The sequence below is a fragment of the Schistosoma haematobium genome, chromosome 7 (genome assembly GCF_000699445.3).
Source record: "Schistosoma haematobium chromosome 7, whole genome shotgun sequence".
Classification (NCBI taxonomy): Eukaryota; Metazoa; Platyhelminthes; class Trematoda; order Strigeidida; family Schistosomatidae; genus Schistosoma; species Schistosoma haematobium.
In genome coordinates this window covers 2,091,470-2,109,347 of record NC_067202.1, presented here as the reverse complement: position 1 = coordinate 2,109,347, position 17,878 = coordinate 2,091,470, and the positions used below count along the sequence as shown (strand labels likewise).

Here is a 17,878-nt window from a genome sequence, read left to right as displayed (position 1 = left end):
AAGGAGACGTTCAATCGGCAATAGAAACGTAGATTCCAATTTAGGCTGTGGCGGTTGTGGTATTTGAGTCAAATAATGATTCTTTTTGTATTTGACTGTCTGCTGATTACGAATTCCATGCATAATACATTCATTTGTGTTCATCTAGTTCTTTTCACCTTAAACATAACCGTTTCGGAAATTCTTAGTACATTGACTAGGATACTTTTAATTATCATACCACACTACTAGGTGCATCTGAACTAGCCTTACCGACTTGAATGTAAGACTACCCTTTTCATTCGGTAACTTTACAGACCCTCAAAAAACCTTACTTGGGAAATAAAAAAATACATAAATCGGAAGAGGTGGAATGGTAAGATTCGAAAAAGATGACTACGTCGCCGCATGGGCTTATCCTATGATACCGACTAATTAAAAAGTGTTAGTTATCAGGAAGTTTGGCTATTTATTAACAACCATTCGACGTTCACTTATCAAATTCACAATAAGGAACATGTTCAGATTGTGGAATCATTTTTCGATAGTTCAGTGCCAGTTCACTTACTCAGTATTAGTAGTATGGAAAACACTATGGTCTGTCTGGTCAGTATTTATGGATACTGAAGACCACCTAAAATTAAAAGCATATTACAGAAACGTCCAAAAATGTGGAAAAAATATGCTAGGTTTTTGTAAATGTCAAATTAAATATCCTTTTCGTAATGCATATTAGCTCACAAGGCATAAACAAAAGATTTAAATAGTACTGAGATGTTTATTCCTTACACTTTTTGACCAAAATTCGATCAACAATCAAACGATCGTTGCGGTAAACAAAACCCGAACTAAATATTTTTAAGTCTTCAGAATTGACACTGACGTCATCAGTTTCGCGCGACACGCCCTGGTTGAAGGCGCTCACAAGTGAATAAGCTGTGCTACGCATCTCTTACAACTACTAGCTAGCTTTACGCTGAATGCTAATGCATACCACAGAAGTGTAGTTACTAAGGTTTTATAGAACATTTGATCAAAACGTTGAGCATTCAGACAACTAATTACATAACTAGTTACTAAAACGCATAGTTTTTGTTCTGTTAGAGTCCAACTGTTTTTTAAAAAGAGCATAGGACGTAACCGAAACAGAGTTGATCTCAGAATTCGTATATATCAACATAATAGCATTATGAAAACAAGTAAGGAGAGAAATTGCCATGGAATTCTAGGACAGTGAAGGGAATCTCAAGACTAAGTCGATAATTACTTGTATGAAATTCTACAGGAGAATAGGGTAAAGGAAATAATAGTACAATATCATATTGTATCCCAACAATAATTTTGTTATTTCACTATTCTTACGTAAAAAATGAGCCAATAGTTTTTTGTACAACTAGAATCACTATGATTTATATAAATTGCATTTTCCTCAGCATAAACAGTTAGGCACAGTTACTGTAGGTTTAATTTTGTTTGAATTGTTGCTTTCAGCTGCCCTTGCGCCTTAGACAAATGCTGTTTTTCTTCGCTTTGTTTTGGACCCGTTTATTTATTGTTCACCAAACATCGAAAGCAGAATAGCAAATTTTATACTATCAAAAATTCATCCTAAAGTAGTCGCTTAACATCAGTAATTCGAGAAATACGTATCCAACCAAGTTAGCTGAAAATGAGCTTGACTTCCAGAATTACTGGTGGTACTGGCTCAGGCGTCAACCACAATATTGCAAATCCAGCTCCTAAATTATCTGGAAATCTTCCTCCTACTCAAGATCCAGCTCCCGTGGTTAATCATTCAAGCTCCACACGATGTTCCAGTGGAGCCTTGATGAGTTTATTAAACAGTGGATTATCTGTTCCTCGTCAAATGATGGTTCAGGCCCGCGGTGCACAAGATAATCAGCATATTCCTATACATTTGAGCTTTGTGGGAACTATTGGACAGGGGACATTTGGACAAATTGAGAGAGCTACTCTCACTGTCCCAGCAACATCTTCAGGCACACCAGGCAAAAAGAATCCCGATGCCGGTGCTTTTTCTGATGGAGGACAAACTTTGCAAGTCGCCGTTAAGCGTGTCTTGCAGGACCCTCGCTACAAAAACCGTGAGCTGAGTATTATGCAACGCCTTAACAACCATCCTAATGTTGTGAAGTTCTACTACTACTATTATTCGACAGCGTCGTCAAATAGTCGGGGCCATAGGAGTGGTGGTGGACGTGCAGGCGCATCTACATCGGGTGTAGATGTGTTCTTACATCTTGTACTGGAATGTTTCCCCGAGAGCTTATGTGAACTCATCTACCGCTATTCTCAAAGGAACCTGAAAATACCAGCTTGTACAGTGAAGGTTTTTACGTATCAGATGCTCAAGTCCCTGGCTTACTTACATAGCCATCAAATATGTCACCGTGATATCAAGTCGTCCAATTTACTAGTCAATGAAGATACTATGGTTTTGAAAGTGTGTGACTTTGGAAGTGCTAAAGAAATGGTGCCGGGAACTGCTAATGTATCTTATATATCCTCTCGGTAAGTTATCATATTCTTTGTCTTTGAATAATTTCTGCTACTAGTTCCTAATTAGTGTGTTTCTAGTGATAAGCCACTGTAACTACAATGTATTTTGTTATTATATTAAGCTAAGCTCATCTATTTCTTGAGTTCTCGTGTCCTTTATTGTGCTCCATCAGGCGGAGCTGAAGGGCTTGACAAATTGATTATCCAGTTATAGAAGTTAGCTGACATTTCAGATTTGGAATTGGACGTAATCCTATCAAAATGTTCTTTCAGGTTTTGTATAATGTCAGACTCAGCCACACTATCCATGAATAATATACATCTACGGTTGTAGTCCAATTCCCCTATTTATTGTGTGAACTTGGATAATAGTACTCAATGTATAGCCGTAAAGGATCTTAGTAACTAGTCGTTCAGTCTTAAAATTGCTTCATCCTTTTTGTCTAAGTCTTGAATGTCTTGCATTCTTACTTTCGACTTGATACCTAAACGCCATCACACATCGTAGGCCAGCAATAATGGCTTCTTAGTAGTTAAACTGCCTTCCATCGGTCTGACAAGGTTAGGAACTGGAATCATCTTTTAAAGTTATTTATAAAATCCATTTGCGTCTTGAACGCTATTGGTGAAGTTATGGCCAACCCCGACTGGACGAAATCTAATAAGTTTGTTGTTCTGCTTGAGCATTGTTTAATGAACACTGCTCATTCATTTATCGTATGAAGTTTCTATCTCTCTACAGTGCTGTCATTTGGTTGCGGGGAGCACTCTTCATCCCCTATTTTACCAAACGATTTGTCCATAAAATAATTGTTCCACTTGTATGTCTTCTGTTAGGTATCTCTAAAATTTTAATTACGGGTCAAAACGATACAGTCCTCAGTTCTGACTTGGTGCCACGTCTACCCGAGTGACACATCAATGGTGTCACTCACCTATTAGGTTATTACGTATTTTCATGGTCTTAGTAACTAGTAAACGATCACAGCCGATTTCTCTTCAAGGTCACTTTTCATAATCCCCATCATTCACACACAGTCGCTTGTTGTTCTGTATCCTCAATAACTGCGCTTATAATATGTGAGACGTTTCAGCATACTCATTATAAGATAAATAACGTTTGAACCACTAGTTTGAGACATAGCCTTTACATCGTGATGTCGATTTCTGATCAGTACATTGTAATAATCAATGATGATGTTTTCCATAATTGGGTCAAGAACTAAACTCTGGTCTTACTTTCCGTTCGGCATCCTAAAAGCAGACTGAAAAGGCCCATGTGTTAACCGCATATTTTACTGGAGAACCAAAGCTAACTACACGAAAGTAGGGGCGATAGGTAACTGCCTAGACTCATTAAGGTAACAATTATTACTCAGTAAGTCTATAGTAGGACTTTCTGACGAAAATGGATTGGTGATTCACTCCCACTTCACAATTTTGGAATGGTAACTGAAATACTCTAAGGATCAGGTCAACTGCTCAACAAATACTCTTCAATTGCTTGCTCTTTCCATATAACCTGAGTAAGAGATCAATCCAAGTCTGGTAGCTCTTACCAAGGTTTGAAGAGACTAAATCTAATTCGAAGTGATAGGAATCAACGGTCTGATAAATTGGAGTTTTTGAGGATGGTAATCCTGCTTTAGAAGTTGAGTTGTTTGGGATGTGAGCGTAATTCTAACCTACTGATCTTGATTGTTAATCATCATAGTTCCTAGAGAGAGCAAAAATTCTGTTGCGAAGACCGTATACGAATCAGTTTGTCTAATATATGAAATATTAGCCTCAGTAATTATTCAGTGGGTGAATAGAACCTAGGAATAGCAAACTTGAAAGAACCAGGTGGATTTATGATGTAATAGTAGATATATAGACTGGATCTATACTCTCCGTCAGGTTTTAAAGTAGTCATATCAACACCCAACTTTAATTGTTTCTCTCTACCCAAAGACAGCATTCGGTTCCATTATAATAACTACGTAGAACGTTTATTTGTGGAAATTATATTTGAAATAATCCCAGTGATTGGAATTTAAATGGTTCCAACGTTTCGTCCGGCAACCTTGTCCGGACTTCTTCAGGATAATAATCAAGATCAAAATTATCGAAGAATATATGTTTAACAATCAATCAAATCTTTACTGTTTATCTAGTCATATCCTAATGTTGACTTTAGTAAGTTGGATAATATGAGCCATGTGAACCATATGGAAAGTTCAGTGTGATGATAAATGAGTGATTGTGTATGCGTATTTATGAGTAAATTTGAGTTATCAATAGCTGATGTTAATTCGTTTTTAGATGAAGTAAACATAAAAAATTTGTCTGGAGTTTAAGTGACCAAACAAACATACCTCATTAGTCACTTGTAAGTTTATGTAGTTGAGTATACCAGATGTATTTTTATAAGAATGCTAGCTGGTTGCCAAATCTTTGTACTTGAAGAGGTTAGTCATTTATAATCAACATAGTTTAGTGCGAATATGAGTTTGCTGAAGTTGCCATACAACATCAGTACGGCGATGTGAAGTTAGGAGAAAGAATAGCTCGAGCCCAAATAATAGTGGTGTGGGTGATATTAAGAATAATTAAACATTTGAGAAAGGTCCATGATTCTCATCTACTGGCTGTGATTGGAAAAATTAAATTAACTCAGTAAAATTTATGCCCAACTAGTTTCAATTAAACATTATGCGTTATGCAGTATTGATTTCAGTAATCCAATAATGTTTCGTTTTTCAAAATCCAAGTTAGATGTGTGCAGGTACCGAATTAATATTCCTTACCAAACGTTCAATTTAGGTCTAGCTATGTTGTTTGAAGACCATAATATTTTACGACTGATTCAACCTTGATTAGTCATGCAAAACTAAAATCCAAAAATTCAAGTCGAACAGCCGCACAACCAACTTGTGTTTTATGAGTGTAAAGCATATATCATTGATGGTCAAATTTCTGTTCATGGTTTCTCAAGGACCTTTTAATTCATTTTCCTATGCTCTATGTAAATCGACCAATATCTCTATACGAAATGAATTAAGCTCAAAAGCATTGTACTTTGTTAATCGATAAATGCCCCTTAGTTATTTAGAACAACCTTTAGATTCAAATAAAATATTTAGAAAGAAGCTCTATCTAGTAAAGTTATTTAACTAAACAAGATGAGAAGTCCTAATCTTCACCCGGTATTTACTGTTAACTTGGCAAATTAACGTGTTTGGTAGACTCAATCCTAAAGCTTTGGTTTTCGTCCACATATCCGTCTGCCAACTGCTCAGCAGCTCTCTCTGTCTTACTTCATGAATGTGAAACATGACCATTAAGGATAGAGGATATTCATGGGTTATTAGTGTTCGATCATAGGTGTCTTAGAAGCATTGTCCGTGTAGTTGGGGACCACCGGGTAAGGAATCCCTGGGTTAAGAATAGGGTGCTTGGTAAGGATGGGGAATCGATTGATGAGATAGTAAACTTTTATCGACTGAAGTGGTTGAGACATTTATGTACGTATGCCCAACCATCACCTTGGGAGTTGGTTAGAAAGAAGCAAGGGGCAGCCAAACAAACAATCCATGAAGTCATTGACAATTGGACTAAACCATGTTGATAGGTATAGATATTACCACCTGGTTGGAGTTCGCGTGATTATCGTAACAAGTGGTTGGAGACTGAATGATATAACTCAAAATCATTTTTAATGACGCAGTTCCACTCACTGCCCCCAGATTCTAAGCTTCTGAATCCCTCTTAATTTTTTTTATTTCGCTTTTTTATGTTTTCTTGAATCGTGTTTTCGATGCTTAGTTTATTCAGTTACCACTCATACTATTATTACCTCTATTGTTCTGGGATTCGGTCTAGCTGTGCTAATCGGGTATGGCAACTTGAACCAATGTACATACGTACGGGTTCTACGTTGTGAGTGACCAATTTAGGTGTTTGTTATGTCAGACATTTTTAAGTTATCTTGAGAGGATTTTCACTACTTACAGATAGTCAGCTATTGAAACTAGTCCAAAAATAAGTCGTTTGAATTCCTTATAAATTCCTTACAAATTTACCAGTCTTGTTAATTTCAATCAATTTGTAATTCACTAATTGCATGTAAAATGTTCTTACAACCTTGTTAGGTTCACTACCTTACAATACCTATCTTTATCCAGTATTCAATTGATGGTTGGGCCACGTGTTACGTATGCCCGAACACCGATTACCACGATATGCAATGCTAACCGGTGTTCGGGATGGTTGGAAGAAAGTAAGGGGCGGCCAAACCAAAAAATGTCATCAGTGCTTGAAGTCACTAACTTCTAGTCTGAGCCATGTTGGTAGATGCAGACTACTTGGTTGGGGTCCACGTGACTATCGTAACCAATGGTTGGAGACTCTGTGTAACATGGCTCACAATCGATCACAATGGCGTTGGTGTATACAACACTCTCTGTCTTCCCTTAAACTATGAGATTAAAATAGCTTCATATCTTTCTTTCTACCAACTAATTCCTTCTTCCTGTACTATATCTTTATACAAAATCATTCTTTTATATATTACCATTGAATTAACTACTATGAATTCGGTGTCCATCTTGTTGTGTTAATGAAATATGGCAACTTGGACCGATGTATATATGTGCCTGGTCCTACGTTGTAGCTGACTGACTGACTGTTCAATTGATGGTAACTGTTAAATGATATTTCTCTCCTTGTTGTTGATGGTTTCAGTAACCAGGATCAACGAGTTCTCCAAGTTCATATGTAATAAGCAATTATGGAAATTATCAAGACACTTATCTCCAGTCAAACGTGCTTGCACGTTTTATAATCTCAGCTTATCCAAACAATATTTTTTTATATCACGGCAATGAATTTTGTTTTGTTAGCATCTCTCAGTATGATGAAGATTAAAACATCACCAAACACCCCCCTAAACCGTTATCATTTATTTTTGTGCTGTTTTTTTACTTATTTTTGATCGAAATAAGATTTATCTTGTCTACTTTGTAATTTGTACCGTACCCTCTAATGTTTCTGTTTCTGCTCTTAACGTGTAGATAAAATTTAATATCTCATTTTACCAAAACAATGTCATATAAACTGTGTGGTACATCCCTCTGCTTTTCCACTTGTATATCGATGTTTATTACTATCTTCCTAGATATATAGTTAGGCTTGTTTATCTGAAATATCACATCCATAGCTTGAAAATGTATAATGTTATTTAGTAGATCACGGTATTTGATTTGAGTGTAAATACGTATGCACTCAAAGACTGAATCCATCGAACCTATTACTCGGTCAAAGCAAAATAGATGAATATGTAGCATTCGTAGTTTTTCTAAAGTATTTACTTCTTTGATAATGACCACATATGAATGTTGCTCGGGTTGACGCATCAAACATGCCCAATAGTTCAGTTTTGTTGACAAATAAGATGTTTCTATCCTGACGTGAAATCTTCAATTCAGGAATACATAGTTTTAAAATGTTCAATAACTTGATTGGTTTATATATGTCCTTTTATTTGTCCTTTTTACAAATGCTTGTGCACCTAAGTATGTGCTATCAAAATTTTACTTCCTTTTTGTTTTATCTGATAAGTACTTTGAATGATTCTACCAGATATTGAATTATATGCATACGTATGTACCATTGTGAAATCGATTTAGCAGTGATGTACTTTAAATAGGCCCTTTATTGTCTTTGTCGTTCGTGTTTTATTGACTTCTTGGTATTCTATTACTATATTTTCCGTATACATCAAAAGACTATTCAAATTGCTGAATACACACTTATAAGCACTTAAAGGTTTTTACTGTTTGTATCTTTTTAGGGGAACAAAATACTTAAAACATTTCTTTTGTAATGTTTACATATATATGCAAAACGATTGATTTATATTTATGATCCTTCAAAGCATTTTAGACGTTTGATCCAAACAAAATATATTACGTGGTTGGAAATAGTCGATAGGGTTTCCTCCAACCACCTAACATCTCAAAATAGACCAAACAATATCGAATCACTTAAACTGGTAGACGCATGCGCCTTGATTAATAGCATTAAAGAACTGGACAAACATGAAGATTATCATTAACTTAGTGATCAATCAGTTGTAAATTAAGTGTATCTCAAACTTTGAATCTTCCACATCTAGAACCTCAACACTTCGATGATCGTAAACGCTAAATGCCGTGACTTATGGCAAATCATTGTCTGTAGTACTTGTATTTACCCTCCCCTCTCAGATTCTACCACTCTACTTGTTTCCGTGTTGACTTGCCAATTAAAGGACTCTACTCTTGATCACTGGGTAGCCTATTCGGTTATGGCGACCTGTTAGTATCATTAGTTTTCACACTTAGATTTTGGTTCATATCCAAGTACCTGAAGAATGAATTAATCTAATCTGCAAAAACAGTCCTGCTCAATACTTATCCGATAATAAGTTTTTCTATATTGACTCGATTGACGTGTTCATCTTGAAACACCGGTGTTTTTATCATTTTGTACAAACCTCCACAATAATTATTTGTCGATGCTGAAATACGTTAAAAAAAGTGAAGTGGCCAGCTTATGACTTGGTTCTCTGGCATGAAAGAAACCCATATTGAACCAACATCTGTCAACCTATCACAACTACCCAGTGTAGGTCCTAGAAATCGCACAATTTGATGAGTCGAGATATTATCCGACATGGCTCAGACTAGAGTTCAGTAATTATTCTACTGTAGACTTCTATTATATTCTGCATAAAAATGAGGTGATATTTAAATGAAAAATTCTGCGTAAACTGTATTTAGTCGAGTTGTTTAGAGACATTCTTGCACATGTGTTTGTGGATTGTACGACCTTCCCTTCTTTTCTGCACTATCTTATCACTTCACCTGCTGTCGCCTTTTTCAGTGCCCTGTTGTACCTTCATTCGTGTGAGTCTTAGTTACAATACTAATTGCTATTTTCTTGCATGAAATTTTTACTAAATGACTCTCTATGTTTATATCCTTATTGTCGAATGTTTGTTCTATCGTTCAGGTATTATCGTGCTCCGGAGTTATTATTTGGAGCTCAATATTATTCTTGTGCGATTGATACTTGGAGTGGGGGGTGTGTACTGGCTGAAATGTTACGTCAGCATTGTTTGTTCATGGGAGCTGATTCAGTAGATCAACTGGTTAAAGTTATCCGCGTTTTAGGCACTCCTACTCCACAAGATATTGCCAGTATGAATCCAATGTATGGATCTTACAGTTTCCCAGATGTTCAATCTTGCCCTGTAAAACTGTTTTTCCCACAGCATACTCCAGCCGATTTGTTGGCTCTAATGAGCAAAATGCTTGTTTATAATCCATCACTAAGAATTTTACCATCTCAAGCTCTTTCCGAACCATGTTTTGACGAACTTCGTTCTGTCGGTCCAAATGGAGTACTTTCGAACAGAGTTCGTATGCCTCCACATATCTTTGATCCTGATCCCGAACCTAATCCTCCTACATCAGTAACAGATGGGACAAATTTATCAGCATATAACAATTGGTTGCCAGAACATCATAAGTATGGCTCATCCAACAAGAAACCGACCACCAGTGTGGGTGATTTGCAAGGTTCCGATAAGAAAAACTGTAAACCACCATCGAATTCTCGAGAAATTCCTGCTGATTGGCAGCGAAAAGGTATGTTTTTAATACAGATAAATAAACGTGTTTTAATCGTTTAATAGCTAATCAATGTTTAGTTTGAAAATACGTTCTTCTGGGAATACATTATTTCTCTTAGTAATATTTATTTCGCCGTGTTGTATGAGATGTTACTTGTACCGATGCAAAAGTGTTAGATTCTACGTTGGTGTTTATTTGTTCATGCATTTAAACACAAATGTTGGTACAAGGAGGTACCAAATATATATGCTCCACACAAATCAGATGATTTGTATGAGGGCTGGAATACTACCCGAGTGCCCAAACCGTAGCACATTGTTTCCCCTGAACCCTTGACCTAGAGGTCTGATCCACAAGGTAGTAGAATATCGTCAGGAGATGCAGTCCCATGGTAGCCGGTGACCAACAATAGGTTCATACTCCATCTGTTCCCATGTTCATCATTAGTTTGGAATTATGGTTTCCCAACTCCCATAGGTGGATCCTTCAATATTCGCCAGCCCGGTTAAAGCTCCGGATATTCGCTTTTCGTCCTCTCAATTTCGTAAACACCACTCGCGAGTAGGCAGTGAGTAAGACTTCCATGTCAGTGGTTATATACGCTTGGCCATGTGAGAGCATTCAGAGAGAGAGAGGACTCTCCCCACCCTCGATCATACCAGGGCATTTGAGAGCTGTTGAGTATATGAAAGCATTTATTTATTTATTTGGACACATAAATATTGGTACAAGAGGGCACCAAATATATATGCGCCACACAAACAATGAGAATGGGGAGAGAAACAAAGAAGGTAAGGAGTGTGAAAGAAAAGAAAAGAAGAATGACGACCAGATTAGTGTAAGGTAGTGTAACAATAATAATAATAGTAATGGGGTAAACGGAAAGGTACAATTAGAAGAAATCTTTCAGTTAAGGAAGAAACAACCATTTTTTATGAAAAAGGTAAAAGAAGGTTACAGCAGGATCGCCACTGGCTCCTATTCTGAGCCATATCTGATAACGTCTCTAGCCACTGTGTTGCACCATCTCTCGGACCCCAACCAGGGGGTCGTGAAGGACGGACAGAAGCCAGTCCTCTGCAGCTTTCTTTCATACCACGACACCACGTCATGCACTGACCACCTCTCCGCTTCTTCCAACCAGTCCCAGAGTCGGCAAATAATGCACGACGTGGAATTCTCTGGGACGACATTCGGAGAACATGTCCAAGCCACCGAAGTCGGTGTTTCAAGATGGTGACACCAATTAAATTATCGTCTCCGTGCCCGAACACACGATGCCGAACCTCTGCATTACTAACATGATGTTGCTACTGGATGTCAGCAATCCTTCGGAGACAACGATGATCAAACACAAAGAGTCGTCTAACAACCTCAACTCGAAGAGACCAGGTTTCACAAGCATAGAGCAAAACTGCTCTCACCGACGCGCTGTAGATCCGACCTTTCACAGCCAGACTAACATCACGAAGGCTCCAAAGATTGCCCAGATTGGTACAAGTCGCTCTGGCGTTCTCTATACATTAATTGATCTCATCACCCAGACCACCACCAGCACTTATGCAGCTACCTAGATAAGATACACGAACTTCTCGACTACTTCTATCTGCTCACCATCCAGGGTGAGTACAGGATTAGAATCCTGCCAGTCTTGTAGAAGGTACTCTGCACTTCGAAGGTGTAAAGCATATACCATACCTACGGACACTGATTGCCAACTGATTAAGTGCGGATTGCATGTATTGGGCGTTATCGCACAGTAAGACAATATCGTCCGCATACTCAAGGTCGAGAAGTCTTTCTCCAGGCAACAGATCCACATCACCCTTACTTACATCCATCAGAGCTGTTTCCAGAATGTCATCGATGGCAAAGTTGAAGAGGAATGGTGAGATTGGGCAACCCTGCCTAACCACACTGCTCGAATGGAACAATGGAGAAAGGTGGTTGTATGCCCTCACTCTACCCATATGAAAGAAACACTTAATTCAATGAATGATAAGGCACCATGATGTATCAAAGCAGTACATCAACCTTGTATCGACTACTCGAACACTACTGGTCGGGTTAGAACTTAAGCTGATATGTTATCAGAATTGTCAAGGTTGTCCACTTTCTCCATTTTTACCTAGTTTCGTCATAGACATTCTCCTAGAGATAAGGCCCTCGTCGTCTGACGTTTTAAGCGTTGACCTAGGGATCCACTTATCGACTTGAAATACACAGACGGCACAGTCCTGTCCTATTTATTGATTCACTCATTCACCACGTACTTGGGTATGAGCTGATTTTATTATCTGGTTGCTTAAACCAAAGTTGGTCAAGCTAAATACGAACCTAGTACTTAGTAGCTGGAAGTCTAATGACTTAACCATGAAGTCACTATCTAAACGACTAACGAGAAGTATTTTCGTATTCATATAAATCGTATCTCATAATTCTAGGTTTTTTTGTTTATTATTTAGGTCGAGCTGTCGGATCTAATAATTCATCGGAAAAATGTGGGTCAGTTATTGCTGGTCCCGGTGGTGGTAGTCATCCAAACCTGGAATCAAAATCTGACGAATTAACCGGGAACACTAATGGTGTAAATAATGATGCTTCGAGTAGACAACAACAACAACACAATCGAACTAATAATGAGAATAATCTTAAAAGTCCAATCGATACAACAAAAGCCGGGACGGCGACAACAGTTGATGTTGGTCATACAAGTCAAATAGAAAATCCCGATGTCTGTTGCAATGATAATGAAAACAATATTAATAATAATAGCATTACTACAAATGTACACTTAAAATCATTTGTGCCTCCTACTCATCCCAACTCTTCTGAACAACGGACAAATTTAAGTGAAGTACACTAGATAGATAGATAGATCGAGATAAACATTTGCACAAAAATCCACATTAGAAAATTCATAGTGTAATTATTTCTTGTCATTTGATATATCCTGCACACTGAGTCATTTCATTGACGACCAGCCTCAACATTAGCGTCACTTGGTTATCTTTCTGTTAACTAACAAATTATTTCTTGTGAGGATAGTAGTACTTCGTAAATAAACAATCACCTTTTCTCTCTCCCTGTCTGCGCCCAATTACTCGTCGAATTACTTTGATTTCTTCGTGTATATGTGTGTATGTATGTCTAGAAAAAGCCCACAATAAAGGAAACCAACTAAATTACACCATACTCTTTTGTTGTTATTGTCGTTTAATATTGAACAAAGTTAATCCTGTTTCTCTCTCTCTCTCTCTCTCTTTATTACAAAACACCTACGGTGACATGGTTATCATCTGTTATCTTCCCGACTGTTAGTTTTTCTTCCAAAATAATGGATATTACAATCCACATAGTTTTTGTTTATCAATTAATGTAGGTAGTTGAGTGTAGACAACAAAATGTCGAATGGTATTGTGTTGTATGCATTGTTTATTGTTTCAAAACTGTAGAACCTTTCTCTTCCATCATTTTCTTCTCACTTCTTTTTCTGACTAATATGATTCCAAGTAATAAGTTTACCTCATAGGAACAATCTTTCCTGGGTTTTTTTCCTCCCGTTTGTCTGTGTTTATTTTTACAATTAGAATTAGTTATGTTATATAACATTATTCTGTATTTTCGTAACTACTTTAACAACCCATTAATTAATATGTAAATATATATACATATATGTGTTCATTCAGTTCACGACTTCTTTCTTGATTGTTTTTCATTTGTTACACTGTGTTCTGAGGTCCCTTTCTTCCATTCTACAATCTGTCCATTTTTTTTTCTCTTACTTTATCCCATCTCTTATTTCATTATTATTCAGAATCATTTCTCTAGGTGTATGTTGTTTATTCATCTCACTTCGTTGTGTTTTAGTTCTCTTCAAAGGAGAGAAAAGAAAAAGAAGAAACAGGCTTATAGAGTGGTAGTAAAATATTTTTTAAAATTTTAGATCTTGGTTGCTGTCTATCTACCAGTTCCATTTTTAAGAATAGAACATTTCATGTCAATATAATAATAAGTAAAACCTTATACATTTCTTGATCTGATTAGTTACAGTTTTATAAATGTTAGGCAATTACATGTTGATCTCCTTTCATATTAAATATATTCTCATATTGTAATCAAACCTTATTCGATATAAATTGCGGGGGGGGGGTCGGAGAAGAGAAAAGAAAGATAATTGATTGATCGATCGATTATGTCGCAATATTTGTACTTCACTTTTTACAATGATGTGAATGTGAATTTCTGAGTATTTATTTTGCATGTTCTATACAGAAGTATCTATGTGTGTAAAGGTGATTGTTTTGTGATTTTTTCTATTTCCTATATCTTCTTTACTGCCTATTTATTCATTTTATAGACACACACACACACAGACTTGTATGTAACCATTTCACTGTTCTTTTTTTTAAAAAAAATTCTATTCAATTAAATTATCTGATTTTTCATTGTCCTTTTTTTCCCGTTAACAAAAAGTTGTATTTGAGTTCTTTTGTTTGTTTTTTTCTGTAAAATGGAGTTAGGATAGATTATGGGATTGTTTTTGGACTGTTTTGTTATTCAACAAAATACCATACCAACTAAACATATAGTTGAAAGAGAAAAATAAAATTTCTTTTGTATAACAAACAACACAATGAATTGTGTTGTGTATATGTCTTGGCTATAGATTAGAATTGTTTGTTATTGTTATCGTTTGAACTTTTCTCTTGATTGCTGTGCATCTTATCAGCATTTTTTTTTCGTTGTTATTGCCTTAATTGGTTTATTTTATTTCTTGAGATATTTCTGATTCACGAAACTGGTATGCGTATGTACACACGATGATGTAGTATGTAGGCAACGTTTCTATTGTCCATGTCGTGATAGTGTTTAGTTCTCTTATGGATGTGTATGTCTGTTTACATTATCTATGTTGAAGAGTTTTGTTAAATTTAATAAATATGAAGTTGATAGGGTAATTTCTTTTTTTGAGAATAGTTTTATATATGTGTAGGAACGATTTGTTGTCTGTAGGTTTTTTCTTTCTATTCCCTTTCATGTACTTCTGTTTCACATGTAGTATAAACGTTTTTTTTCTCTTTCACTTTACTAACTTGTGTTTTATGACTTTCTAACTGTTGGTCTTTATGGAGATTCTTAATGCTTGTATTATTATTCAGTCTAATTACTGATATATATGTACTTGTAAAATGTACAAGATTATTTGTTTTGTTTTATTCATGTATTTCCTTTATTCTCTCTTCATCTTCTGGCAAAAAAAACGAATACATACATAGATTAATATGAACACATACTTGTCTTTATATTTGGTCTACGTATCATATCTATTTATGATTATTATAATAATGTCAAGTTGATATGTCAAATATGAGCAATGTTCTTTATCTTCCATTGTGTTAAGTTCTCAGGAGTATTTTATTGTATGTTTGTATGTGTTCATTTATTTTACATGAGTAAATATAGTTCAGTATCTTTTTTTTTTCCTTCTTCTTCTTCTTCACTAGATGATTGAATTTCTTTTACATCATTAATGTCATTTTCTGATCATATTTTGTATGTGTACATCTAAATAAGAGTAAAATAAATCGACTACCTTTTCTTCTTCTTCCTCTTCTTGTAATCATCATTTGTTTGATTCCCTTCTATTTGTCTTTATATGTTCTATTCTGAAATATATGTAAAGTAAGTAAATAATGTTTGTCTTATAGTACATTAGTTTTATTGTATGTTATCAGTTTGTTTGTTTGTTTTTTCTTTTCATTTTTCTTGTATCGCTCAATTATTTAGAAACATTGAATAATTTAAGCGTAATATACCCCTCTCTCTCACACACATATACACTCTCTACCTACCTATCTATCTGTCACTTTCTCAGTATATATTGTCAAAGAAGTTATTTTGACCATTCATTTGTTTATAATAAACGATATATATATGCCTAACTAGTAAAAGATCAACTATGCATTCTATAATGATAGACAAGATTTCGTGAAATATCATTATAATTGATAGTACTATTTGTATATCTGAATATACAATAAGAATAATAGATCATCAATCAATCAGTTATTGCTTTCAATAAAGTTTCCTACTTTATAATTTGTGTGTCATAGATATACGTTTTATCTAAGATATATATATATAATGTTATCATTATTCTAAAGGATTTAATTATCGATTAGTATGTTATGTGTTCATCTACATGAATAGTAAACATTCATAAAGAAGTACTAGATTGATTATATATACTGAAGTATAGTTCATATTGTAAATAATCATAATAATATAGATATAGATATGGACATTTATGTCTCATTTTTAAATGATCGGAGCATTTACTAGTTTGATCTGATCTACTGAACATAATTTTCATTGATTAATAGTTTTAGTTATAAGTAATGTAGAACTTGATATTAATGTACATTGGCTTAAATTGATATATGAACACTATGTCAAACAATTTTATACAACCTCTCCTAACTTGACAAAAAAAAGAAAAAGGAAATATCCTAGTAGAATAACATGAATCTATATATTTCGTTGATTCTCTTTAACTGTTTACGAATTCCAAATGCCTTGGTACGGTCGAGAGTTGGACACGCGTATACAGCTACTGACAGTGAAGTCCTACTCACTGCGTAATCGTGGCAGGGTTGTTGTTTACGAAATTGAAGGGACGAAAAGCGAATGTCCGGCGCTTTGACCAGGTTGGTTGATATAGAGGAACCACCTAAGGGAGTTGGAAAACCCTGATTCCAAACCAATGATGCACTTGGGCTCCAGGATTCTGAGGGAACATATGGGGTATGAACTAATCGTTGGTGGCCGGCTACCATGGGACTGCATCTACTTACGATGCCCCACTGCCTTATGGATCGGACCTCCGGGTGTGTCCCTAAGAAAACCATCTACTTCGGATGTGGTACCCGGGCTGTATCACAGTCCACACAAATCAGGTGACTTGTTTGGCGTATATGTATTCGGTGCCCATTTGTGTTCAAATAAATCATTAAAACAAATATACATACTTTATATCAGAAACATCTAGGATGAATTGATTTAAAATATGGAGATAGAATAATATTAAAAGACCATAGTACGGGAGAACTAGAATTGTATAAGCGTTCCCTTATTTATAGGTTAAGTAGTGTATGAATATTCTAGAAGAGTATGGAAATAAAAAAAGGCTTCGTGTGACAGAAGATAGATTATACACTATAATCTGGTTGATTAAAGCTTACAGGAAAATAGAAGACAAAGTCTTTTATTATTGATCACGAAAAATAAGGTCATCAGAGTAGAACAGAACTGTTCCCATTTTGAATATACATAAATCCGGTTTAAATCTTTTTAATGCAACAGATTTGACAAAGTGTTTGTCTATTATTATAAATGATTTCGCAACTTCAACAACATGTCTGCCATCGAGCAATTGCACTATTGAAAACCTTGTGTCCGTTTAGCATCAGTTTTTGTGGAGTACGTTCAGAGATGCGGATGCAAACCCTCCTTTCTGTTCTACTGATGTATGAGCTTTCTCACGTACCTGTAAACTGCTAAATACAATTAGGGGTAATATAAAGCGGATATCTGTCCACATTTGATTGTCTCAATGAGCATATGCTTTAGTATAGAGACACCAACTTCGTCGCTGAATACATTCTTTTTAGTATTACCTTCAGTCTAAAGTTAATCCTCCCAGCTATTTCATCGCCTTT

At 35.7% G+C, this 17,878-nt stretch overlaps 1 protein-coding gene across 1 annotated transcript; it reads left to right on the top strand.

The window, feature by feature from the left end:
- The first annotated feature begins 1,459 nt into the window (after positions 1-1,459).
- Positions 1,460-16,290, top strand: GSK3A_2 (Glycogen synthase kinase-3 alpha). Its single transcript, XM_051217789.1, has 3 exons — positions 1,460-2,511; positions 9,535-10,172; positions 12,623-16,290. The coding sequence occupies exons 1-3, from the start codon at positions 1,649-1,651 to the stop codon at positions 13,021-13,023; spliced, it is 1,902 nt and encodes a 633-aa protein (XP_051064212.1). The 5' UTR covers positions 1,460-1,648; the 3' UTR covers positions 13,024-16,290.
- Positions 16,291-17,878: the final 1,588 nt, after the last annotated feature.